This window comes from Anabrus simplex, chromosome 2 (genome assembly GCF_040414725.1).
Source record: "Anabrus simplex isolate iqAnaSimp1 chromosome 2, ASM4041472v1, whole genome shotgun sequence".
NCBI classification, from domain to species: Eukaryota; Metazoa; Arthropoda; class Insecta; order Orthoptera; family Tettigoniidae; genus Anabrus; species Anabrus simplex.
The window spans coordinates 733,113,041-733,140,635 of NC_090266.1; the positions used below are offsets into that span (position 1 = coordinate 733,113,041).

The following is a 27,595-nucleotide window of genomic DNA, read 5'->3' on the forward strand; positions in this document are numbered from 1 at the left end:
ACATAAGTGAATAGCTTAATTGTGCCAATCTTCTATTACCGTATGGTGATATAATATACAACAACCTGGACATCACACTTACTGTTAAACTTTAGCAGGCTTTTAATACATGCATCCATTTTGTATTAAACATGCCCAGGTATTGCCATATATCACCCTGTCTTCAACAGCTGGTGAGGGTATATTTTGCAAAGAGAAGAAACCTTCACTCACTCTCGCTTGTCCACAGGTTTCAGAACATGCTGGCTGCACAATGCTGTTTTAAAGTAGTTGGCCTATGTTGTAGGGTGTTATTGCATAATTGTGTGTGGCCTCCAGAATGAGCTGCACATCTACGAGGATGGGGCCCTAGTTGTGATGAATTCTAAAACTGAAAAATGGCATACACACACAGCCCTCTAACCATCGGAATGAACCAATTAAGCTTAAAACTCCCGTTCTGGCCAGGAATCGAACCCTGGACTCCTTAGACCAAAGGCCAGCAAACTTACCATTTAGCCAAGGAGCCTAACTTCGAAGAAATGAAGTGTTTTGAAATGTTGTTTCGGAATTGATCGTAATAACAAAAGCAGTTGTATTGTTATTGGTTGTCAGATGACGTCATGAAAGGAAACGGCTGGAAAGTGGTGAATACGTTGAATAATATTGGTGATTAACCCGGTCGCTCGAATACTACATAACGTATGTGTAACCACTAAAAGTTGTGTCCTTTACTGGAAGATTAAGGGCCATGATCCATGCATCTGTGCTGGGACCTTGATGTTTTGAGACCACATATCTCAGAAGAAATTAATAGAAAGCACACTGATGACAGAAAACTTGTACATAATGATGCTGGGAAATTTTTGCAGATTTTTATTTTTCCTCTAATCACCATTTAAGAATTAAAGGTGGAAAAATATATGCTCGGGGGGAAAATTATGTGGATAAATATGGTATATGCAACACCTAGGTCTTGTCACTTGCAATTCTGTACTGAAGAGTTTATCTACTCACTGCACCGTGTGATTTGGATCAATGTTCTAACAATCCACTTATGTCCCACCCAGCATGTGACTTTTTAGCTCATAGTCTCACATTAAATATGAAATGTTGGGTGATTTGGCACAATTTTTTTCTGGAGGGATCATGAAATTTACGGGATATTCAAGGAAAATGACAAAATTATAGAGTAGGAGCTAGATCAGATTTGAGCACGTGTTTCCAGTGTTTGCCAAGAGATGGTATGACTACTGCTCAAAAAAGAAAGAATTGCTCTTTCTCACAAGGAAAACTGCATTCAGTTATCTCCAGTAGTTAATGTTCTATTTGACATTGAGTGTGAATCCCCGTTGTGCCTGTCTCCACCCAGTCCAAGACCAGAAGCAGTAATCATGTCATGTTAAAGGCTGTTGGTAGCAAGCAGTGATATGTCTGAAATTCTAAACAGAAGTACGAGTAAAAGTGGTTCAGAAATGCCTGATAATGAAGAATTGTTTAGTGGTAGTGATAACAGTGACGAATCTGAGAAAAGCGACAGTGAATCAGAAAATTCTGGAAGAGAGAATGCAATGTTGCATGGTTGGGTTAGAGTGAAAGAAAAAAACTCAAAAATCAACAGTGGAAATAGGAGGAAGAGGTGGCAAACCACAAAAATGTAATTTGTTGAGACTAGTGTATAGTTCCAGTATTACTCAGGCAAGTCTGTAGCCCATAAAAGCCCCTCATTTAGCCAATAGGAATGTGATAAATGTCTTGTGGCTTTGCATGTCCATTAATTTTGGAATTTTCCAAAGCCTAGAAACCACCTGAAATGCCAGAGAGAACCAAGGCAAGAGTGCCATTGTATGAATTCAGGTTTGCATATGAACCTGCAAAGAGCTACAACTGATAAATTCAAGTTTACATGATTTCCTGTGAATAGCTATGGTGCATGCAAATTAAGTAATAATTGTGGTGTGTGTACGGCTTGAAAATTAGTATGCCAGTGGGTTCAACATGTACCAGTTGTTTCATTCCTGTATTTTATATTCTTTATTGATCAGTTTTGTACACGTTTAATGCATTTATTCCTTTACATTTTCAAAATTTAAATATGTAGTCATATGTTTCATGTAACTCGATGCCTCTAAATGTCAAGACCATAGAAGATAAAAGTCAATATAACATACACAAGTGAACTACTTTAAGGAAAAGTAATTATTAAGGAAAAGTGATATTATTAGTTATAATTGTAAAAGTAATATTATTAACTGTGGAATTAAAACAAGTAAAAATTCCTAAAATTGTACTGAAGAAGAAACCAAAGATCAGGATTTGGGAATTAGAGGAGGAGGATAAAAGAATGGCATTCCAGGATTGGATAAAAAGGAAGTTTCCTAACACAGAAATATGAAGTGGAGAAGAAGAGTGGGACAATTTTAAGACAGACATTTGTGGAAGCAGCAATTGAGGTATGTGGAGAAAACAAAAGCAAAGGTTAAGGGAAAGGAGACGTGGTGGACAGACAAAATAAAAGAAAGGAACAAGGTGAAGAAAGAAATGGATAAGGAAAAGCAAAAAGTATCAGAGGTATGAGAATAAGGTAGAAAGGTTACGTGTGGAATACAAAAAGATTGAAACCACAAGTAAAGAGGAGTATCAAGGAAGAAAAGGAGAAATGTTGGGGAGAGTTTACAAACAAAATTGAGCAAGATAGTCGAGGAAATCAGAAACTATTATACAGAGTAATAAAGTCAAAAAGAATAAATCAAGGCATTAGAAAGAGAAGATGGATCCATAGTGCATGACGAAAAGGGTCATCAGAAGGTGATGGCAAAATATTTTGAAAAACTTTATAATGAGGATGACTGCTTGGAGGAAGAAGGATAAAATGGAAATAATAGATTGAGAAAAAGAAGAGAACCTGATAACATGGTTGGACCTTGAAAGGGCAGTGAAAGCAATGATCAAAGGTAAAGCAAGTGGAAAAGAAGAATTCATTGCTGATATGAGTAAGGCAGCAGGAAGCAGTGGACTGCAGTGGCTATACCTAGCCCTCAATGCCGTATGGAAGGATGTCATAGATAAAAGCCTGAGGGATATAATAGAAACACATTTAGAGGAAGAACAATATGGCTTTAGACCGAATAGATCAACAATAGACTTGATATTTACAGTGTGAACGATAATGGAAAAACATCTGGAAAGGAACAAGGAAATCATCTTCGTATTTTTGGATTTGGAAAAAGTTTATGATACAGTTAAGAGAAAACATGTATGGAAATGCCTACGGAAAAGGAATGTACCAAAATCATTAATTAACAAGATAAAAATCTTGTATCATGAGAGTAAAAATAGTGTACAAGTGGGAAGTGGTGACTGAAACATTTTATACAAAAATGGTCTCAAGCAAGGAAGTGCACTGTCACCATTATTGTTTACAGTATTATATTGATGGATGAAATCATAAAATGTGTAAAACAGAATATCAGTACTGATGAAGTGAATGCTTTGGTATTTGCAGATGATGTGGTGATCTGGGGAAAGGGAGAAAAGGAAGTACAAAGAAGACTGGACTTTTGGAATGAAAATCTGAAGGAGTTTGGAATGGTAATTAGTAAAAAGAAAACTGTAGTCATGCGCTGGGGAAAAGAGAAAAAGAGAAGCTAAGTGAACATAGACGGAGAACGGTTAGAGAATGTGGAACAGTTTACATATCTGGGTAGCATTATTAATGGAAGTAATGGAATCAACCCTGAAATTAATAACTGACTAAGTAAAGGTACAACGTTTTACCATCAAGTCGGAGAGCTTTTATGGAATGACAAAATACCCAAGAGAACGAAGTTAACATTACGGTATATAAACAGTATTTCATACCAATTGTAACATACGGACTAGAAAAGCTGGTAGCTAATAAGAGACAAGTTAGTAAGATCCAAGCAGTAGAAATGAAATTTTTAAGAACATCGGTTAAAAAGACAAGAAGGGATAGAATCCAAAATATTAAAATCAGAGTCCGGCTCCGTGGCTAAATGGTTAGCGTGCTGGCCTTTGGCCACAGGGGTCCCGGGTTCGATTCCCGGCAGGGTCGGGAATTTTAAGCATCGTTGGTTAATTTCTCTGGCACGGGAGCTGGGTGTATGTGTTGGTATGTGTTGTATTCATCATTTCATTCTCATCACGACGCGCAGGTCGCCTACTGGAGTCGAATAGAAAGACCTGCACTTGGTGAGTCGAACATGTCCTCGGACACTCCCAGCACTAAAAACCATATGACATTTCACTTCATTAAAATCAGAGAACAACTCAATATAGAACCGTTAGTACAGAAGATACAGAAAGCAAGACTGCGATGGTTCGGACATGTAAAAAGAATGAGAAAGGAACGGGTAGCAAGAAGGGAATTGGAAAGAGAAGTTAAGGGGAAGAGAACAGTTGGAAGACCGTGAAGAAGGTGGATGGATCAGATTTGAAGGGACATTAGAGAAGCTGGATTGGATGTGGCAGAAATAATGGAGCAAGAAATATGGAGGGACAGAAAGGAGTGGAGGAGGCTTGTTAACCACACCCAGGCGATTGGAGTGGGAGATTGATGATGATGATGATGATGATGATGATGATGATGATGATGATGATGATGAATATTTTGTCCCTAATACATACATCACATGAGCATTTATGATACACACCTAAAAAATAATTGGGAATAATGTTGCAAATATACAGTAAAACCTCGATTATATGTTCCCGGAAACTAAGTTTTCCCGTATTATTCTTTCAAATTATGTGGTTCCGCAAGCATCCTAATTAAATCAAGTTTTAAAAATCCTGCATTATCCGTTCCTCGAAGGAATGATTTCCCAGATCAACTGTCCAGAAATTGCAGTCCCATCAACGCTAAATCCTCGATCACGCGTTCTTCAAGATACTGTATCTCACGAAAGGACGGCTACGGCATACTTACGGATCTTGGTGTTAACGTCCCATCAATGCGGTAACTTGAAGAAGTACTAGAAAAGCGATCGGCGGTGAACTTGCATAAGGGACCATTTTAGCATCGCATTCGGGTGGTACTGTTTAGAGTATCCTCGGAAATCATAAAGCAGAGAGTGTCCACAACAATTGGAAGGAGGCGCAGCGTATTTTGATAGCTCTACTTAAAGACGGAACGAGTTTTGTCAAATGTTCGACCTTGCAAAACGTCTACATTATGATCCGGGGTTAAATTTTTTTCTCAGAGTGTATCGCCGAACAGGTTTTCGGCACTTCCCTCACGGCACTGTATAGTCACTGGGCTTTCAGGTAGGAGTCGAAACTGCTCCTTCGTAAGTACCGGTAACACGAATTTAGTATTTTAATGTTATCGTATACGATTATGTTATCGAGACTAGAACAGATGTTGTACCTTACATACATAAAGGCATGGGAGGATTTGGGATTGCTATTAGTGTTTTCGTCGTAATATAAGACTGGGAATTTCACGTTTTTGTGTTAAAATGTTGTAAAAACCAGTTGTTTTATTTGCACACGTTACATTTAGAAACTATGTATCATTTCGCAGTTGTACCGACTTGTACAGTGAGCGCGCTTTCCAGCTGAGCTCAAGGTCGCGAATAACTGTAATTTCGGAAGTGTTAATGCTATTTTTTCTCTTTCCAATTTGATTGTGATTAGTGCACCGCCGTCTCGATCCTCCTATACTGCCTGCTCTATGCGATGTTTTTTGTGACTAGGCTGCGACAAAATTTCTCCGCTAGATGGCAGGCATAGACGCACAATGTTCCAAACTTATTCTAATGACGACAGCCTCCAGAACACTGCAGTATGGTCATATGTTCACTGAAGCTCGTAAATTACATCAGTAATATATCGGTAGTATTACCTGTATGAAGTCTCAGTTGGCCTCTTCATGCACAATTTGAAGATTTTCCAGGACGAAGGCTGGGAGTGGTACCGTATCTTTTGTGTTCTTGCCAACGCAATATCAGTTAACAGATGTCTTACGAACTTGGTTAGGATAATATCACTAACAGTTTGCTGATGTTCTTTGACCTCGCACTGTAACAAAACACATTCTGAAAGGCAAGACGTTACAAGTCCTCGTATTGCGCTCGTACGTTTGAAGGACATCGACAATAGGGCACAGCAGCTTAAACGAAGTTCTGCAGATACTTCACCAGAGCAACAAAAGAAGGTTTTGGGTATCAAACTCCTCCTCTGCCCTGATGCATAATCATTTCCATTTAGCTGTGTTGAAGCTCTAGGCAGTGAGATGTTGCTGACGCAAATGTCACATTCCATCATCTCTTCAACAACACGAACAAAGTACCCGCAAATTAGAATTTGATTTCCTGTTTCTAGTTTGATTGGGATATTAACGTCTGGATATTTGAGGTTGTTCAAAATATCTAAACATGATGACGTTTGTTTGGTGATTGTCCGTCACAATTCATATCATAAGGAATCCACTATCCTCCATGGCTTTAATCCCCTTCTGAGAAAAAATCGCAGCATGTTTCCCGTCATTCGACTGGGTCAGGATACAATGAATGAAGCCCCATCTAGCGGCGAGGATAAGAATTGTGCTGGCTGCCGAAGCCTGTCGTACTCCTCTGGGGCAATGATTAATGAATGACGGGTGAAATGAAATGATATTCAAGAGTGTTGCTGGAATTAAATATGACAGTGAAAACCGGAGTACCCGGAGGAAAACCTTTCCTGCCTCCACTTTGTCCAGCACAAATCTCACATGGAGTAACCGGGGTTTGAACCACGGAACCCAGCGGTGAGAGGCCGGCTCGCTGCTGCCTGAGCCACGGAGGCTCCATCATCTTATGAAATAAGGTGTAAAGGCACAGATACAAAGTAATCTGAGGATCTCCAATTACTTCCTTTATTAGGCCCTTGCCTAGATAAAGCCGACAGCCACTTTTCTCTTCCCTTCTATGCGGTATTTCATGGAATCGCGTCTTTTCTGGCTGCGAACCACCTTGCCGAGATTGGCAAAATGGTACACAACAGTTGAATATTCCGGGGAAAGAATCTGAAGTTTCAGTCGTACAAGCACAGATGGAAAGATATCTCTTATACAAACGGAAGTGACCAGACGCCTATACTCATTGTACGGAAATCTCAGCATTTCACACACATTCATGCACCAATAACACAGTGCTATACGCACACTGGCAGCAAAGATTGTGCATCTACTGCTGCACTCTTACAGCAACTTGAAGAAATATTCGTAGTCGCGCCTTCCTATGTTAAACCGTTGCCTGCGAGCAGGGAGTAAAACATACTGGGAGATGCCTTGAAGTTTTGAAAGTGAAGCCCAATGACAGTGGTCTATGTAGGGGGCGTGGTCATAAATAGGTGCGAGAACGCATGCTATTCAAATGTAAACATTGTACGACACGCTAAAACGTAAATGTTTTTTAATGTATTCACTCAGGTAACATATTTTTATAATTTCCAACCAGACGTCTGGTAGAATTTTGAGGTACAGAAGGGGCGAAACATGTCTCAACGAATTTTCACGATGTTTAACTAATATGTTAACATCTTGTACTGTATTGAATAGGTTGAGTTAAAATAAATTTCTTATATTATTATAAATTAAGATTCTTTCAATATGGAAAAAATTATTTTCATTACTTGTAATTTTAACTGTATCCGGTTAATTCATTTAGCTGGGAGGCTGAATGTTTTTGTTTGTCTTATTACACATCTTCACTTACAACATCACACTACTAACCACCATAGAAGCACCCCCTCCCCCCCGACACACACAGGGTTGGGATCAGGAAAGGCATCTGGTCGTAAAGCTAGGCTAAAATCTGATCAAAGTGCTGATCCTAGGTATTGTGAAAAGGCTAGAAAGAATAATTACTTAATAATGCAATGCATTCTTAATTGCATAATACAAGATTTTTTGCTGCTGTTGTTGTTAACTGCTGTGGTATGTTAAATACAAAAATAAAACATTAGAGGCAAGTAAGGAAAGAGTAAAATACAAGAGGACAGGTGAAGTTACAATATCTACTATTAGCAAAGCAAGATATAACAGTAGAATGCTTTGGGACATGTAGTGTGTATTTTAGTCATTATTTCCTTTCGTTCTTTTTAAAGAAACATGATTCTCAGGATGATTGAACCTTCGTTGCTGTTTGCCTGTTATTGATGCGGTCTACATCCAATTTTAATGGTATTCATTAAATTGGTTAAATAGTGCTCAGGTGCATTCCAAGTAAATATATGAATAGGGATATGTTTGCTTTTATTTTTCTTTCATAGTGTTTTAGGTTTGCAACCTTTACACAGGGTTAACCATTTTGATCTTCTGCAGGAAAGTGAAGCCGCCAAGCGAAAGAAAAAGCGTCGTCCTCCTGCAAAACCATTTGATCCTGAAGCAATTCGTGCAATTGGAGGAGAAGTTACCAGCGATGGCGACTTCCTTATTTTTGAAGGAAATCGCTATTCTAGAAAGGGATTCTTGTATAAGAACTTCACAATGAGTGCTATAGTTGCAGATGGTAAGTTATAAACATAATTGGTATAATGCTTTCTGATTTTTTGAAGTATTGATAATGCTGTATTTTTGTAACCGGTCAGCTGGCTGAATAGAGAGCATGAACAAATATTTTATGTGTTACACAAAACCATGGCTTTATTTTTCAGCCAGAATGTTTTCCGGCAAACTATTAGGACACTGGGACGAAACGCTGGCAACCAGAAATCAGTTAGCTGGAAAATTTATAATTTCCAATAACGGTCCAATTATATTAGTATTATAAATTTACGCATTCGGGACAAATATTTCTGATTCCCTATGGGATTCAACATCTATATCATCTGATGGCCAGGCAGGCATCAATTTTTGAAAATGTCTCTCATAGTGCATTGACACTGCTGGTGGCTCCATGTAGCCTGTGCAGTGGCCTCCACGGTATGCACTAGCCATGCGTCTTGGTAGGTGTGTTATTTACCAACTGATGAGCCCAACTTAGCACACTGGGGCGAAACACTGGCAACCAAGAATGAGTTAGCTTGAAAATTTATAATGTCCAATAACGGACCAATTATATCGGTATTTTAGGACTTTACGGTCAGTGAGTATAAGTATTTCTAAAGTAGGACTTCCTGCATTTTAAATACTTTCTTATGGTCATTAACACATTGGAGACCGACCCCGAATGTGTATCGGGGTGGGGTAACAGCGCAGACTAACCGCGCCCGAGGCTAACTCGGACCCGTGTATTTCTTATATTGTCAACACTGCCAGGACGAGAATCGAGCGGAAACTGTACATACCACATTAAAGAACTTTTATAACAGCTCTACCGTGCGTTCATGTCCTCTGTCGTTATTTTTCTCGAACTTATAGCAGCTTATTTTTGCTCTAGTTCGCTTCTACACTCCATGCTTCCAGCCGCTCTCAAGGTGCGCGCTTTGTTTCGTTTACTTTGTGCAAGTGTTTAGACTGTGTTTTGTTTCTGCTATCTTGATTGGATCATTGAATGACAGTGGAATTGTAGAGATTTTTGATGACAGTGGTTCAGAAAAAGAGGAGATGATTCAGATTTAGACCCTGATTTCGAACTTCATGTTAGTGATGAAGGTATTTATAACCTATTCTATCATATTTCACCCAGGTGTGATTTTGCACTTTGTAGTTTATTTAGCTAATGTTTCATGATCTTCATATGACTGGAGATTTATTTAGAACAAAGTGACGCAAGCGATAATAATTCAAAGACAGGGACTGATTCACATTCGCCGGGTATTTTTGGTGATTTGGATGCACTTGCAAAGCCTGTGCAGTTAAAGGAAAAGCGTAAAAGGGGAAAGTAATGAGAAAAGATACATACTGGTGGTATCCAATGAGTGTAGCACTTCGTGTCCCTGAATGCTTTAAACTATTACACACTAAAGCTCATTATGTGTAAGACTTTGTTGTCAGACTTTTTTTGTTGTTGCAAAAGGCATACTGTTGGAAAATGTGTAATGTGAAAAGTATTCAATAGATCTTAATGCAACTTTTTAATCTGTAGAATAGACCCTTTTAAATTTTTTTATGGTGATATACCTGTTACAGTTGCAACCTACCTACTATTTTCTACAATGTTTTAAAAACTTTCAAAATATATTGGGCTGCCTGCCAATATGCCACCTTAAGACATGGTCTCCAATGTGTTAACAGTGTAGAACAGTGGTCATCTTAGGTTCATCTAATTTAGTACTGCCATCTTGGGTTGTTGATGCTAAAACGCAAATGAAAACTCGTGTCCTCATCCTGAGGTGGTGCAGCTCTTTTCAGACACACCCCCAATGGAGGTGAGCTACATGTACTTTTTTAACCACATGCCATTCTTAAATTTCTGGCAATGCTGGGAATCAACCCGGGCCCCTGAGGGCGGCAGCTAATAGTACTAACCGTTATGCTACGGAGGCGGATATTTTTGATGCTGAAACTCGAAGACAAAAATATTCAGTTAGAATCTATAGTTAGTCCGAAGTTACCGAATGAGTGGCTGAGCGGTTTTGGTCATGTAGCTCTCAGCTTGCATTCAGGAGTTAGTGGGTTCAAACCCCACTGTCTGCAGTAGTGTTCTCCCCAGAAATTTTCATCAGCCGAGTGGCAGGAATGAGTAGCAGGGTGGAGAATCATCCTTCTCCTCCTTTCCCGTTATCCAGCTCCTGCTAGATTGGGGCATTTACGGCACTTCTCCAGTTTCATCTCTCCTTCCACCAATCCTCTTCCCATCATTTTGTCCCAGTCCAGGTTTCTTCTTTATTGAATCGATCCACCTTGCTTCAGGTCTCCCTCTTGATCTCTTTCCCTTGAACTTCATCCTCGTATTCTTTTCTCCTCCGTCCTCTTTACACATCCAAACCATCTTTGTTACTCCTATCAATCCTCTCATTTAGGTTTTTCCATTCCGACCTCCTTTCTCACATCTTCATTTCTCAATCTGTCTTTCCTTGCCTTCCTATCATACTTGTTGGGTACAGTGGAATTTAATATAATGCATTTCAGAACTTTTGAGAATTGATACGTTTCAAACCATATTCTCGAGTTCAACAACATTTAAAAGTCAATGAAGGTGGTACAAGACTTGCAGAAACTTACTACAAACACCTTACTGGTGATATTTCTGATTCCCTATGGGAATCAACATCCATATCATCTGATGGCCAAGCAGGCATCAATTTTTGGTAGTGAGACAAAGTCTCTCAGTGCATTGGCACTGCCGGTGGCTACAATTAGCTTACGCAGTGGCCTCTACGCTATGTACTAGCCATGCGTCTTGGTAGGTGTGCTAGGTACCGACTGATGAGCCCAGCCAGCACATGGGGTTCGAAACGGTGGCAACCAGGAATGAGTTAGCTGGAAAATTTATAATGTCCAATAACGGACCATTTATATTGGTATTATACCTTACTGGTGACCAAATTACGATGGAAAATAAAAATAAGAATAGATTTCTCTATCATGTTAGGCACTTTTGTATCGGATGTGCTTTAACAGAATTTTCGCAGGTCTGTCCTCCCTGCCTCTGACATTAAAATACATGTGACTTACATTTATTGAAGGTTGAAGGGATAATATGAAAGGTAATATATAAATAGGTTCAGAGCATACAGAGAAACAGGATGTAGATGATCTGTATCTCCACTTATCTACATTTACTTGCACTTTCATAATTTTCTTGGATGGTAGATGTGAAACTTAACTTATTTATCCGTGTATTAGACCCCCTCGCATATTAGACACCCTTGGCTTTTCAAGACGAAGAAAATGTAAAAAATAATCTCACATGCAAGACCCCCAACGTAATTCGTCAGAGAACAACAATAATTCCGCTTCGAAGTGGCTACAAGCCTTATGCAGCTCTGATGACATCACACAAATTTGTGAATAGTTTCGTCCGTATGACCCACACAATAAAAACACACATTGAATTCATGTGGTACATCTGTGTTTCGTACTTAAGAAATGTCTACCTCCGTAGCGAAGGCCTACTGCAGCTCTGATGACATCGTACAAATAGGTGAATAGTTTTGTGTCCTACTCGTGCATTGTAAGCACAGTCATGTATACATATCTGTGTTTTGTAGTTAAGAATGTCCGCCAGCGTAATGATTAGCACAATTAGCTGCCGTTCTCGGAAGTCTGAGTTCGATTCCATGTACCGCATTGCCAGAGATTTACGAATGGCAGGAAGGTTGATTTGCGGTAAAAATGGTACGTGCAATTCCCTTCCACTGGGAGCCTGTCTAAAAAGGACGTGCACCACCTTGGGATGAAACTAATTTACTTTAGTTAAGAAATATTCACAGTTGTTGCTAGACCTATTAATGAAAGCAGGTGAGATCATTAACAAAGTGATAATCCAATCACAATTGTTCTACTTGCCAACGTAGCTAACAAATAATAATAATAATAATAATAATAATAATAATAATAATAATAATAATAATATTGATTTTTTATATCCCCACTTGCTGTGAACGATTTTCAGAGACACCAAACAAAACATACTATACTATAGGGTATGCGTTAATAAAAATTGGGAGACAAGGAACGTATGAAATAAAACACATTAGCACCACACCTGTAGATATCCATAAATGTGGCAAAATTTCTTGTTATTTATTTTTATTCCTTCTGTCATAGAACTTTTGGCACTATCCGGGTGATACTGTACCGAACCTAAACATTTACAGCTGTTTTGGTAAATCCTGATGTGATAAATGTAGAGAACAAGCATGAAGTATACTTTAAAGAAATAAGGGTCTGGCTTTCAACAACCGCAGTTATCAAAAGAATGCTTCCGGACACTATATATTACATTCGGAAATACAACTCGTGACATGCGCTAGTTATGTTAGTTATTAGCCGGTGGTTTGGCGCGCTTTCAACACGGCTTTATTCAGAAGGTTGGCTTCTACTACACATACACCAGCTGGGAATATCAGAGATCATCTCCGGAAACCATTTGAGAATAGCTTCACACAGTTTGGACTCTATAGTCGGGAACAAAACTATTTTTAAAAGGTTCAAAAAGATGGGACCTCGAATGTTCTTGGTCTCGATTGCAGTGCATAGCTCTCGAGATAGCGGTGAAGATGACGTCATTTGGAATGACGACGCACTGGTAGCAGGTAAGTTAGCAGCGCAAGACTGTTAAAATGAAAGCAGTGATCAGGTTTACTGTGTGGTAGGTCTACTGCTCAACTGACAGAGACAAATGACTGGCCATTGAGTTATTTTGTATCAATATTGCGTAATATGATAATGCGATACCCTTATCTCTTTTCTCTATGGGGTCGATTATGAAGTGAGATGAATCTTCATAGCGAGTTTTTACGACCGTATGCCCTTCCTAACATTGACCTCATCAGAGGAATTAATGAGATGAAGTGAATGACGTGATATGAGTAACTAAAACGGATTATATTTAATTTATATGTAGGCCTTAAAGTTGCGTTCACCATTTATTGACTTTTTACATTTAGAAATACTGCCTTCCAATGAAAATGAAAATTACTCAAACACATTCATAGGTTTGTTAAAGAAAATTGTAGAATGTTTACATGTACAATTTATACCTCTTTATAACCTAGAAATCATGTGTTCACTGCACAAAATTGAAGGTTATTGCATATTGTACCCCCCTTTACCTTTTTGTCTGTAAAAGTGGGGGAAAAGAGGGTCTAATACACGAGTAAATATGGTATAAACCCAAATTATACCTTTTCGTCCAAATATACAAAGTCTTTGCCACTTACACATCATAAGATACTGCTGTTTCATCGTAAACATTAGTCGATACCATCAGCCAAGTATATACTTCCTGGAGTTGAAATTAAATTATTCAAGAAATCATTTCATGTTGCTTGATGTGTGCACAACCAGAACACCAACATTAAGGCATCCCTTTCTACCATATAGCGTGGTTTGCTGAAACTTTAAGTTAATATTTTATGTAATTACCATGTTTCAGACCTTTAGTTGAAAATTTCATTTGCATTTTAGTTTCTAAGGTCAGTGTCCACTATCTCATTCTTGCCCGTTTATGTGGTTATAGTTTGTCTTCTTGTTAGGTAGTATGCTTAGAATAGCGTGAGGTGTTTGTTGAAGTGCATATATATATATTTTTTAAATTCGAGTTCTGTGCAAAAGGGATTCAACAGTCGTAAACGAAAGAGGGAGATTTTAAGAATTTGAGCTTGTGAAACATGCTAGGAAAGTTTTGCAGTCTCACAGGTTGCAATTCATATGAAAGGCTGGGAAATAGTGATTAAAACAGATGGAAAAGCCAGTGAAGAGTGGTACACTGGAATAGTGAGACTGAATGGCCTTGTTCTGCAGTGAAGAACTGCTTTAGCGAATGGTGCATAAAGGTAGAAACTTCAGCAGCATCAATGATTCATCAAGTTGTTAAAAATTGTAGAAGGACAATTCCTATTTATTTGGACAATTCCTATTTATTTGGACAATTTGACTATGCTGATATTACCCCAGTATACGAATCATCATACCAATCTCCTTTGAAATGTCTGCCTGAAAACCTTTCTGGTCTTATATCTCCAGCCTAGCATTTTCTAAACATTAATGTTGTTACAAAATACAGGTTTTTATCACAACCTAATTTGTAATACTCTTCTGACTGTTACGACTTGTAGCATGTTCAATGGTTTCTACATAATTCTTAATATGCAGTCAAGGTCTGTACACTGAAACAAAAATTAATGTAAGGAGGAATCGTGATTATGGCTGCTTGTATATGATGCTGGATAAAGGTAACAATCGACTTGATGCTTCATGGCAGAGAGAGAATAGCTATTCTGATTTGATTGTTCATAAATAATGAACTGCAATATTATTCTCTTGGTTTGGTTTGCAGGTTAGGTGTATTCAAGAGCTCTTAAACTTATTCATTTTGACATTGAATAGAACAACACTTCTTCTGATATAGATGGAGTTAATGATTTACATGTACTGCTTTTTTATTGGACATTTTTGCACTATCCATAGATTGGAAGCTGTATCTTCTGAAATGTATGCATGTCATGATATAATCTTTGTTAACCCTGTACCGTCTGCATGGAAAATAATATAAATCACAATATTTGAGTAACCATTCAACTTCTTATGTAATTAAATAGTCTGAATTATACTTCCAGGTGTGAAACCTACACTTTCTGAATTGGAGCGCTTTGAAGAAGCACCAGAAGGCATCGATATTGAATTGCCTGCGGGTGGTGCTCCAGGAAAAGAGGATGTTGCTTTGCATTCCTTTGCTGCTGGGGACAATGTTGAAGTCTGTGAAGGAGAGTTGATGAATCTTCAGGGCAAAGTTATTGCGATTGATGGCAATGTGATCACTGTAATGCCAAAGCATGAAGCACTTTCTGTAAGTGTTTTTAATTTTTTTAAATTATAAATCCTTTTCTGTTTAATTTAATTATACTTAACTCATTTTAGAAAGCTGATAGAATGATCTCATCTTATAATATGACTTTTAAAAACTAGAGGGCATTTCAGTTCAGCTGGTTGGAGATGAAAGACAGGCACTGCCCGTCATCGGCTCCTAATTGCCGTAATGACGAAAGACGGGCACTGCCCATCCGCCATTTAAATCTCAAATTTCTTAATCATAAATATAGATAGGGCCGATTATTGATAGCTGTAGCGTGTATTGAAGTGTTTCGAAGTTCTTTGATCACTATAAATTATTTCATGTAAGTATTTGATCTTCGGTGGATATCTTTCCAGATACGCATGTGGTTTGTTTATATTATGATCCTCGCGGCACCAAGGCCTGTAACAAATAAAGTCTGTATCGAATCTGGTGAATTTTATGAGTGAGTGAACGAAGTTCTAAATGAAAGTGACGGTAAAATATATGATGACTAGCAATTATCCGCGGCTTTGCTCGCGTGGATTTCGTAATTTGATCAGAGTAATCGTTCCTCGGCTTTGTACTAAGAGACTATCTGAAAATTCCTAAAGTATGAAAACACACTTAAAAATTGAGTTTCATTTACTCCAGAATTCTTTGTAAACCAAGTTTGTGGTGTTACGTTTTGGGGCTGAGACGACCAGGCGACAAAGAACTTTACATTCGAGAAACAGTCTTTTCTCAAGTCAAAAAATAAATACATGTTTCTATATTTTTAAAGGAGATTCCAAATACCTATTCCCACATCTGTAACATATCCAGTTTTTGAGATATACGTAAGTATCCCCATAAAAAGAATTCAATCCCTTGATCAGTCCTTCCCCTACCCCATCTAAGTGTATTTTCCGAAAACAAAAGTACATGTTTCCTTATTTTTAAAGTAGATTCCAAATATCAATTTTTCACGTCTGTAACATTTTCAGTTTTCAAGATATGAGTATCCTCATAAAAAATAATTCAACTCTTTTTCACTACCTTTCACCCCCTGTTAAGTGCCCTCTCCAAAATCAAAAAGGTGCAGGTTCCTGTATTTTTAAAGGACTTTCCAAATACCAAGTTTCTTGTCTCTATCATATAAGTTTTTGACATATAATGTAAAATGAAATGGCGTATGGCTTTTAGTGCCGGGAGATCCCAGGAGGGATTCGGCTCGCCACGTGCAGGTCATTTGATTTGGCGCCCGTAGGCGACCTGCACGTCGTGATAAGGATGAAATGATGATTAAGACAACACATACACCTGTGCCAGGGAAATTAACCAATGATGGTTAAATTTCCAACCATGCCAAGAATTGAACCCTGGACCCCTGTGACCAAAGGCCAGCATGCTAACCATTTAGCCATGGAGCCGGACGACATATAATGTAGATATACCGGTACTCATTTAAAAAATTCGCCCGCTTTTCCAATTCTTTTCAGCCCCTCAATTGGATTTTCCGAAAGCAAAAAAAGTACGTGTTTCATTATTTTTAAAGGATTTTCAAATAACAGTTTTCATGCCTGTACGTCTGTAACACCTTCAGTTTCTGAGATAAATGTATACTCATAAGAATTATTCAACTTCTTCTTCCTCACTTCTTTCCACTCCTCTCCCGCCTTACGTGGACTTTCCAAAAACAAAAAATACGTGTTTCTTTATTTTGAAAGGAAATACAAAATACCAACTTTCACAGCTGTAACAACTTCAGCTTTTAAGATAAAGTATCCTCACAAACGTATTTCAATTCTTTATTTGCTTATTTTCAACGCCACATCCCTTATGTCGATTTTCCGAAAAAAACAAATGCGTGTTTCTTTATTTTTAAAGGAGATTCCAAATAACTAATTTTCACGTCTGTAACATCTTCAGTTTTTGAGATATAATTATACTCATTAATGTAATTCACCTCCTTTTTCACCCCCTTCCTGCCCGTTAAGTTGATTCCCCCTCCCCAAAAGTGCGTGTTCCTTTATTTTATAATGAGATTCCAAATGTTCACATCTTTAACATTTTTAGTTGAAATGAAATGGCGTATAGCTTTTTTTAGTGCCGGGAGATCCCAGGACGGGTTCGGCTCGCCAGGTGCAGGTCTTTTGGTTTGAACCCGTAGGCGACCTGCGCGTCGTGATGAGGATGAAATGATGATGAAGACAACACATACACCCATCCCCCGTGCCACGGAAATTAACCAATGATGGTTTAAATTCCCGACCCTGCCGGGAATCGAACCCGGGACCCCTGTGACCAAAGGCCAGCACGCTAACCATTTTGCCACGGAGCCAGACAACATTTTAAATTTTTTGTGATATAAGTATCCTCACACAAAGAATTCAACTATTTTTTCAATTCATTCACCCCCTTAAGTGTATTTTCCATAGACAAAAGAACACGCGTTTCTTTACTTTGAAAGAAGATTCCAAATATAAATGTTCATGCGTCTAACATCGTCAGTTTTTGAGATATAAGTTGTTGTTGTTTGTCCAACCCTTGCCCCGTTTCCCTACAGGGTCGGATATGAGGTGAGATGAATCTGTCGTGGCGGGTTTTTAAGACTGGATGCCCTTCCTGACGTCAACCTCATCAGAGGAGTTAATGAGATGAAATTAATGATGTGATATGTGGTAGTAGGGAGAGGGTGAAACCCGGTGCCAGCACATAGCCTACTCCTGTCGAATAGCACCAAGGGGTCTGCTCAAGGCTTAAAGTCCCCATCCGACGGATGAATCACCATCAACAGCGTCATATGTCCTCACTCCATATGACCACTGCAGAGAGGTTTGGAATTTAATCCAGGCTTTTGGCACAAAATCTAGTGATTAGAAATTGTATACCACCACCTCCCCTACCCTGCCGGCCAACATTCTGAAGGTAAAAATTTTCTCGACTAATGGGACTTGGACCGGCTAACCTCGGTGTCAGACCGTTTAGACTTCAGCGCCTTAATGATCATGGCCACCAGGCGGGCTAAAGGTTTTGAGATATAAGTATCCTCATAAAAAGAATTCAACTCCTTTATCACTCCACCCCCCGCCCCTTAAGTTTGTTCCCCTCCCCCCTCCCAAAAAATGCATGTTTCTTTATTTTTAAAGGAGATTCCAAATACCTATTTCCACATCTGTAACCTTCAGTTTTGAGATATAAGTTTCTCTTTACAAAGGTGAAAAATGAGAGTATCCTCCTAATTCAGTACAATTCAATTGTAAAGTGAAAACCGTCAATACGGAATGATTCTAATATCTTGTAATATAAGTTTCTCCTGAAAAAGTATTCATTTATTTTACTTCCTTTCACACACCCCACTCAAGTGAATTTTCCAAAAACAAACATTACTCATTTCTTTAAAAGACCTTCCAAATACCATTTATCACTTCTGTAACATCTTCAGTTTTCGAGATATATGTATCCTCGTAAAAGGAACTCGCCTCCTTCCCCCCCCCCTCCACCTACCAAGTTGATTCCCCCCCAAAAAAAAAAAAAATGCGTGTTTCTTTATTTTTAAAGGAGATTCCAAATACCTATTTCCATGTCTGTAACCTTCAGTTTTGAGATATAAGTTTCTCCAGAAAAAGTATTAAATTTTTTCCTTCCTCTCACACTCCCCACTCAAGTGAATTTTCCAAAAACAAACAGTACTCATTTCTTTAAAAGAGCATCCAAATACCAATTATCACTTCTGTAACATCTTCAGTTTTGAAATTTATGTATCCTCGTAAAAGGAACTCGCCTCCTTTTTCATCCCCCCTACCAAGTTGATTTCCCCCTACCAAAAAATGCGTGTTTTATTTTTAAAGGAGATTCCAAATACCAGTTTTCCCGTTTGTAACATATTTAGATTTTTTGGTATATATATATTCATACAAATAATTCATGTAATTTTTCAATTCTTTAACCCCCCCCCCCCCCCGTTAAGGTATTTTCCGAAAAGAAAAGAATACTTGTTTCCTTGGATGTAAAGGAGATTCCAAATACCAATTTTCACATCTGCAACATGTTAGGTTTTTGAGATATACTGTAGATACGCTAATTTTAAAAATTCACGCTCTATTTCAGTTCCCATTAAGTGGATTTTCCAAAAAAATATTTGTTTCTGTACTTTTACAGGAAATTCCAAATACCAGTTTTCAGATCTGTAATGTGTTACGTGTCTGAGATAATTTGCAGATATAGTCTTTTTAAAAATTCACCCCGTTTGTCACTCCTGTTCACCCCCTATTCATCGGATAATCCCAAAACACAAAAATACGTGTTTCTTTATTTTTAAAGGAGATTCCAAATTTCAATTTTCACGTCTGTAACATCTTCAGTTTTCTAGATATGTCTCCTCATAAAAGGTGTTCAACCCCTTTACCCCCATTTTTCACCCCCTTAATGGGATTTTCCAAAAACAAACACAAAAAATCATTTTTCTTTATTTTTCAAGGAGATTCCAAATACCAATTTTTACATCTGTAAACTTTTAAGTTTTTGAGATGTAGAAATCCTCATTTTAAATATCACCTCCTTTTCACCCCCTTAGCGATGGAATATCCAAAAAAATCCTCCCTTAGCGAGCACCTACATGTTAATATGAATGTATCTCCAAAATTTTATTTCTTTATGTCTAGTAGTTTGAGCTCGGCGATGATGAATCAGTCAGTCAGTCAGGACAGGTTATTTTATACAGTGAAACTCAGTTAAGATGTTCCCGCATAAGAAGTTTTCCCGCCTAAGAAGTGTGATATTCTTGGTCCCTTGATCAGTTGCATTAACATATATGTATATTTTCCCCGTTTAAAGTGCTCTGTTGTAAATATATTTCCCGGTTAAACAGTTCAGATTTTAGAGCCCCTTGAGATAGAAAACGTCCGCTCAAAGCAGCCCATGGTTAGAACCCTCCAGTCTCTGCGCAAGTTGCACCCTGTGTTAGACCGTTCGCATGCTCGCGGTGTGCGTCTGGTGTCGGAACATGTGCAGGCCTGCCAAGGCCATATGACGTCATGCTGTGACAACACGGACAGCAGATGCTCACTCTCACCTTGTGGAATCGAATCGAACCCATGAGTCGAAATTTCCACTCCACCGTTCCATCTAGCGCAATAGAATTGAACGGGATTCTACGTGGGAAACATAAGGCACACAAGGGATGGTTTGATAAAACTTTAATGCAGTAATTTGCGGGCCGCAACAGGGTGAAGTCATTAATCGAGGTGGCCTAAACCGTAAAGTGTATTCTTCATTTTATTATAGATATTGATTTTTTTTAATGTTCTTATCTCCTGAATTGTTCTGTAGTAACAGATACTGCTTTTAGGCACAGTTCTCTCAAATGATCACTATTACTTACCGAAGTTCATAAAATATCTGACTGTTGACAGGTGACACTGTGGGTGTCTTTCACTCCACACGTTCCTTCCATGTTTTTGGAAATTAATTTATAAATTGGAAAGTAGGCCTAATTTAATAATATAAATTGGTATATATGATCCTAGATAAGAGTTAATGTTAATTATCTTCACCTAGTCACTTTGGATTGTTTGAAATTGTTTTTGTCAAATGCAAGTCACATGCTTATAGTCCTGGGAATAAATCAAGCTCACATACCAAATTTTACCTATATATCTTTTAAATTGAGGCATTTATTAATTTTTTAATACAGTGATGCATAATCCATTGAAACATGCCTGCATTCTGTGCATATGACGACCTGTTATGGGTCAACATCCAAAGGGTTAAATAAAATTTGTTTGCCTTTTAGTGTTCTATCACCTCCACTAGGTCCAAAGCGGTTCCTGCATCATGACCTTTGACCTCAGTTTTTTCAAAAACGAAAGCGTACTGATCTAAACGCTTCTATACAAGTTACTGTTGAGTGTCCCCCAGTGGATACATCAAAGCTCGTTGAAAGCGGTTGGAAGCAGGGTCTGGCCTTTCTTCTTAGTCTTTCTTCAGCAGCCAATTTGACATCATTCTTCACGACTGTCCATTCTTCCTTTATTGTGTTTCCTTCGGCCTTTTCACTTAGTCCTTGTGCAGCATGTTTCTTGAAACAATCGCTCACACTCTTTTCTTTCAACTTGTCAAGATCCAGTCTCCTTGCATTCCTCCCTTTCTTCAGTTTCTTCAGCTTCAGATGGCATTTCATGGCCAAGAATTTGTGGTCAGAATCCATGTCTGCTCCTGGGGAAAGTCTTGCAATCCAACACTGGTTTCTGAATCTCTGCCTAATCATAATGAAGTATATTTGATACCTTCCAGTGTCTCCAAGTCTCGCCCACGTCTACGGCCATTGTTTGTGATGTTACCAAGCTTGATTGCTGCAGTTGCCTAAGTGCGGCCAGTATCCAGTATTCGGGAGATAGTAGGTTCGAACCCCACTATCGGCAGCCCTGCAGATGGTTTTCCGTGGTTTCCCATTTTCACATCAGGCGAATGCTGGGGCTGTACCTTAATTAAGGCCACGGCCGCTTCCTTCCCACTTGTCGGAGGCAACGACATGGATAATATTATAGTTTGATATACCACAATGAAATAAAATGTACCATAATTGACAAGATAACGTTAGGTGATCAAACGTGCTTAATAAAATATAATAAGAAGTAGGCCATGATGAGGAAAATCGCGCAGTAAGGAAGGAACTAGGCCCAAAAGATGATGACCAGAATAACAGTGCAAAATAATATATAAATATATTTTAACAACCATAAGTTAACAACCAGATAAAAATTTGGAAATGGAAGAAAAATCTAAAAAAGATGTGCCACATTTACAAAAGTATACAATATGCATCGAAACCAGAACCCTGAAAAAGAAAAAGGACGCATGGGAAGGGAAAGGGGACTAGGATGAGAAAGAATCTTCTTCACCGGGTAATTTAATAGTTTAGCAGTAGCAATAGATCATAAATGAGAACTGAAGCAGCTTTCTTTTTGCAAATACAGTAGAAGTCCGTTATAGCGAGAATTCACAACAGCAAAAAATGTACTCACTATAACGGATTGTCGTTATATCCGATTTTTGTATAAAAGTCGGAAAACCCTTCATGCACTTTAAAATCGGTATGAAACGGCAATCCGTTTGTTCAAAACTTGCGTTTCCGCAGATAATATCCACACTACGGCTTACTTATTTGTTATTTTTCGTAATCCGATACTACGTGAAAGTGTATGTTTAATTTCATTCTGAAAAAAATATAGTTCCGTATTTCTCCGAATCCAAGATGAACCCCACTTTTTCCTTCAAAAAATTTAAATCAGGCTCAAAAAGAAGTTTGCAAAATCATACAGGCCTATGCATTTTTAGACTATTTTTAGACGCCGAACACTGACTTGCGTCACGCTGTATTTCTTCTTTTTTGCGGCTGCACAATTTTTCTTTATTTCCGCGGGTTAAAGGACCATTAACTTAACATTGGCATCACAATACCGAAGAGAACTCGTTGAAAATTTTCCGGCAATACATATTCCATGCATCTCTACAATGCAACGATCCATCGGGAAATTATTCTTGCTGTCTATAAAACTGTTACTTTTACGCAGCGTCAGATAAAACCAGCTACCGCTACACGCACGTCTTGCTTGTCGGGTGCGGCCACGTTCAATGACTAGCGATGTATAGGTCTAATCGCGAACGTTGAAAGTCATTCTGAAGGTGGAAACGTTTACGTTGTTATTATTATTACTTATATATTAATTTTACTAAGCGTCAAGTACAATAGACACGTTATGACTCTGCCACTGAGTAGACATGGTTTTTCTAAGAATTCGAAGGATCGCATATTTTGATGCCATTCTGCAGATTTGAGAAACACACAGGCACTGTACACTGTACAACCGGTAGCGATGTGTAGTAAAGAGGCGGTCGTTTATTGTCAATGAGTTCTTTGTGCGTGTGAAAAGAAGCAGCGTGGTTACCGCGGTAGTTGCCAGTGCTATCCATTAACTTACTGTTAGGCCGTGAATGCAACAACCCTCGAGTTTTCGCATGAGATTCTGGGGGGGGAAAAGAGTCTTGGATTCGGAGAAATACGGTATCACTCCAGAGATTTCTGTGGCAAACACCTCAGCTTTCTTCTTCAAACAGCGTCACCTAACCTAACCGTATATGTAGCCTATCATGAAAACATATTTGAAACGCATGTAGAGAAATAACCTCCTCGCGAAAAATTTACATGTAAATAGCCGTAACTAGACGCGAGAAGATATGAAATATCCTCTGAAATCAGTGATGTACTCTGCCATATCTTGAGGTGTATGACATTCTCACGTAATTTCCGTATATAACACTAAAATTAAGATATCGTTTATTCAGTCTTTATTTTTACGAGTTAAGAACTGCTATCGGCCACGTTATTTACGCATTTATTACGAAAACGTGTTATACTCTTTCATTTCGAATTTTCTCTAGAGAACAGCAGTCGATGGGTATTGCTAATCAACTCCATCGCCTTTGAATGTCAACGAGAGAGCTCGCAAATGCACAAAGTGAGAAAACTATACCGTACCGAAGATGATCGATCGCATTTTGTTGCAAACGTTTCAGTTTTCTTATTCAAACAGCGTCACGTATCCTCACTTTACCATACTATACGTATGATGAAAATACACTTCAAGCGCCGGTAGAGAAGTTATACCTTTCTCGTTATACATTTTCATAATAGCCTTTCCATAATTTAACCAGATGCGACAAAATACAAACTAACCTATGAAATCAATTAAGCACTCTGCCATATCTCGAGGTGTATCCCATTCTTACTTAATTGCAGTATTTAGCCTCAAAATTAAACGGTTGTATAGTCAGCCTTCATTTTTAACGAGTTAACAACTGTTATCGGACACGTTATTTACGCATTTATTACGAAAATATGTTCTCTTTCATTTCGAATTTTCTTTGCGGAACAGCTGTCGACGGATATTACTAATCGACTCCGACATCGCCTTCGAATGTCGACGAGAGGAATCGCTAGTGCACATAGCGAGGAAACGATGCCGTAGGTAATCGATCGCATGCAATATCATCGCTGGGGTGAATAAATATCGGTAACGTAAAAAATCGCGCGCGCTTAATTGCTCGTAATAACGGATGCGCCAGTGATAGGGGTCTCGCTGTAACCGAAGGACGATATACAGTTTAATATAGGAATTTTGAAGGGACAGAAAAACGTCGTCGCTATAACGGAGTTCTCGTTATATGCCGTACTCGCTATAGCGGACTTCTACTGTAGTCCGTAGCGCAGTTCATAAGTAGAAAGAGTCCATGTGAAAGTATTAAAGCGAAGCATTGCCACTCGACTGAGTAAAGTATTTATAATAGGCAAATGCCAGAATGAAGGTAAAGTCCAAATGTAAACAAATGTGTTATAAGCCTTGCTTACCGAGTTGTAGCAGATAATGTCCAGCTGAAGTTGACATAATAGCACAGCACACAGTTGTTAGCGTGTGTAAATCCACCACTCCGCCACGAAAGCCCGACTCAAGGATGGATGGGCGGAGAGAGCAATTTAAAGAGGAAAGGAAGTTTCCAGAAACGAAGCGAAGGCTATACACACTAGCGAGTTCTAGAAAGATAAAGTCACGTGGTGCACAGTACACAAGCACGGCAAAGTGTAGTACAGCTGACGTAATCAGTCGAGTTGACAGTAGGTGAGCAGAGTACATCATGCGGTGAGCGTAGAATTGAAGCAAGCAGCGCCAAGCAAGGTAGGGAAACGTAGAGTATATAGGGAGATCGTAATACACTCCTAGCCCTTTCCTGTCCCATCGTCGCCATAAGACCTATCTGTGTCGGTGCAACGTAAAGCAACTAGCAAAAAAAAAAGAAAAAAAAGTTTGTGTTGTTGTTTGAACCAAGTATTAGTAAGGACTAAACTACGATCAGTGCAGAATTCAACCAGCCATCTTCCTCTTTCATTTCTTTCTCCAAATGCAAATTTTCCTACTCTGTTACCTTCTCTTCCTTGGCCTACCACCACATTCCTGTCTCCCATCACATGTATGTATGTATGTATGTATGTATGTATGTATGTATGTATGTATGTACAGTGGAACCTCATTATCTCAAATCACCTCGGGAGCTTAATTTTATTTCGAGTTATCGAAACTTCGAGATAAAGAGAATAGCATTTTTGAGCATGTATAGCACATAATTGAATTATATGAGTCTACCGGCTTATACTGAATACATTATTTTTAACAGTATTTAAAAATATACATACAAAATCTATTTTACAGCATCACATTAATTATAACCTTCATTATAGTAACTTTTAGAAGACAGGATGCAGTACATACAATAGTGAAACCAGAAACATACCTCCGTTAACATCTTTGGAAAAAATCCGTTAGTCTGTTCTGTTTGTTACTGTTAACTTTTCCTCTCTTCATGTTGAAACTTCTCGTCAATACCATGTAGCCGAGATTTGAAAATGGATCTTGTCATCAGTGACTTCGGGGATTGTTTTTGTACGTGACCGGTAATTAATTCACTAATCAGATCAAAAATTAGATGTATGGCTTTTCAGGCGTTTGCTCTATTAACCAACGTTTCATCTTAGGTCTGATACTAGACTCTTCAGAGTGGGATGTGTCAGACCCTACCCACTGACGCTGGGGTGTATGCAGGTGAACTTATCAGAAGCCTATTTAACAGGCACAGTCTGATAACTGCATACGGGAGATAAAACTCCACAATGGAATTAATGCCCGCCTAGCAATTCCGAATGGAAATTCTCTAGAATTCTCTAGAAAGCCATACATCTAATTTTTAATCTGCTGATTATAGATGAAGAATACTGTTACACCCGATCAAAGTCAGTATTTATGTTGCATGCTATATAGCTGCTTGCCAGAGAAGGGATTGCGGATGTAACAGAGACTGCATATGCAGGTGAAAACACAGTGTACGATAGTTACAGGCATGGCAATATTGCATGATAAAGTATAATTTTTGTCTCCCCCCTCGCCCCCTTTCATTTTACATCTTATCACAATCGCAGCCAGTTCTCTTATTGCGAATTAATGCTGTAAGTGCATTATGGCAATAAACTGTATTTTGAACAAGGTATGAGCGATTTTGTAAAAACATAACTTTTAAAATTGAAATGAATTCTCTAGAATTCTCTAGAATTTCCATTCGGAATTGCTAGGCGGGCATTAATTCCATTGTGGAGTTTTATCTCCCGTATGCAGTTATCAGACTGTGCCTGTTAAATAGGCTTCTGATAAGTTCACCTGCATACACCCCAGCGTCAGTGGGTAGGGTCTGACACATCCCACTCTGAAGAGTCTAGTGTCAGACCTAAGACGAAATGCTGGTTAATAGAGCAAACGCCTGAAAAGCCATACATCTAATTTTTGATCTGATTTTTGATATGCTCTATTGGTGAAAAATATCTAATTCCCTCCATGGGAACTTAGAATTTCCAATTAATTCACACCCGAGAAACAGCGAGGCTTCGCCGATTTTCCAATCACTAGAAGTTTTAGTTTCTTGGTTCCTGTCATGTTAGCTCCCAGCATCACTGTAACCCTTTCTTTACTGGTTAACTGTTCCTTACAAACCACAAATGGCGTATTGCACAGTTAATGTTGCACAAAATTTGAGTTGCAGAGTATTTTTTGCTTCAAGGGAGGACATTTTTGCTTTGGGAAATCGAGAAATTCGTGTTACCGAATTTCAAGTAATGAAGAAATAAATACACGTGAAGAATAGGACAAATGTCTGGGAAATTTAAGTTACTTCAGGATACTGAAAATTCGAGTAGGCCTAATGGACGTTTGAGATATTGAGGTTCGACTGTATGTATGTATTTTCGCTGGACACTGGAATATTATGGTTCAGAATTGAGAAAATATTGATTGTATCTACTTCTGTGTTTATTCCTAGGATCCTCTAGAATTCCAGGCATCAGAATTGAGGAAGTATTTTCGTATGGGTGACCATGTGAAAGTTCTGGCTGGCCGATATGAAGGAGATACGGGCTTGATTGTTCGTGTGGAAGAAAATAGAGTTGTTCTCTTTTCTGACCTGACAATGCATGAATTGGAGGTACTTCCCAAGGATGTACAGTTGAGTCCAGATATGGCCACTGGTGTAGATTCGCTTGGACAGTTCCAGTGGGGAGACTGTGTACAGATTGAGTGAGTATTCATATACTGTAATCTATAAGCTGTAGCATAAAGTAGACTTGTTCAGTAACATATATCTGTACTATT

General features: G+C 38.6%; 1 protein-coding gene across 1 annotated transcript in view; it reads left to right on the top strand.

Moving 5' to 3' along the window:
• The window catches only part of LOC136864414 (transcription elongation factor SPT5), a 214,654-nt gene that overhangs the window by 119,938 nt on the left and 67,121 nt on the right, over positions 1 to 27,595 (top strand). The window contains exons 11-13 of the mRNA XM_067141381.2: positions 8,306 to 8,492; positions 15,151 to 15,380; positions 27,267 to 27,520. Coding sequence (XP_066997482.2) covers positions 8,306 to 8,492; positions 15,151 to 15,380; positions 27,267 to 27,520 — 671 coding nt within the window. The remainder of the gene's footprint in view (positions 1 to 8,305; positions 8,493 to 15,150; positions 15,381 to 27,266; positions 27,521 to 27,595) is intronic.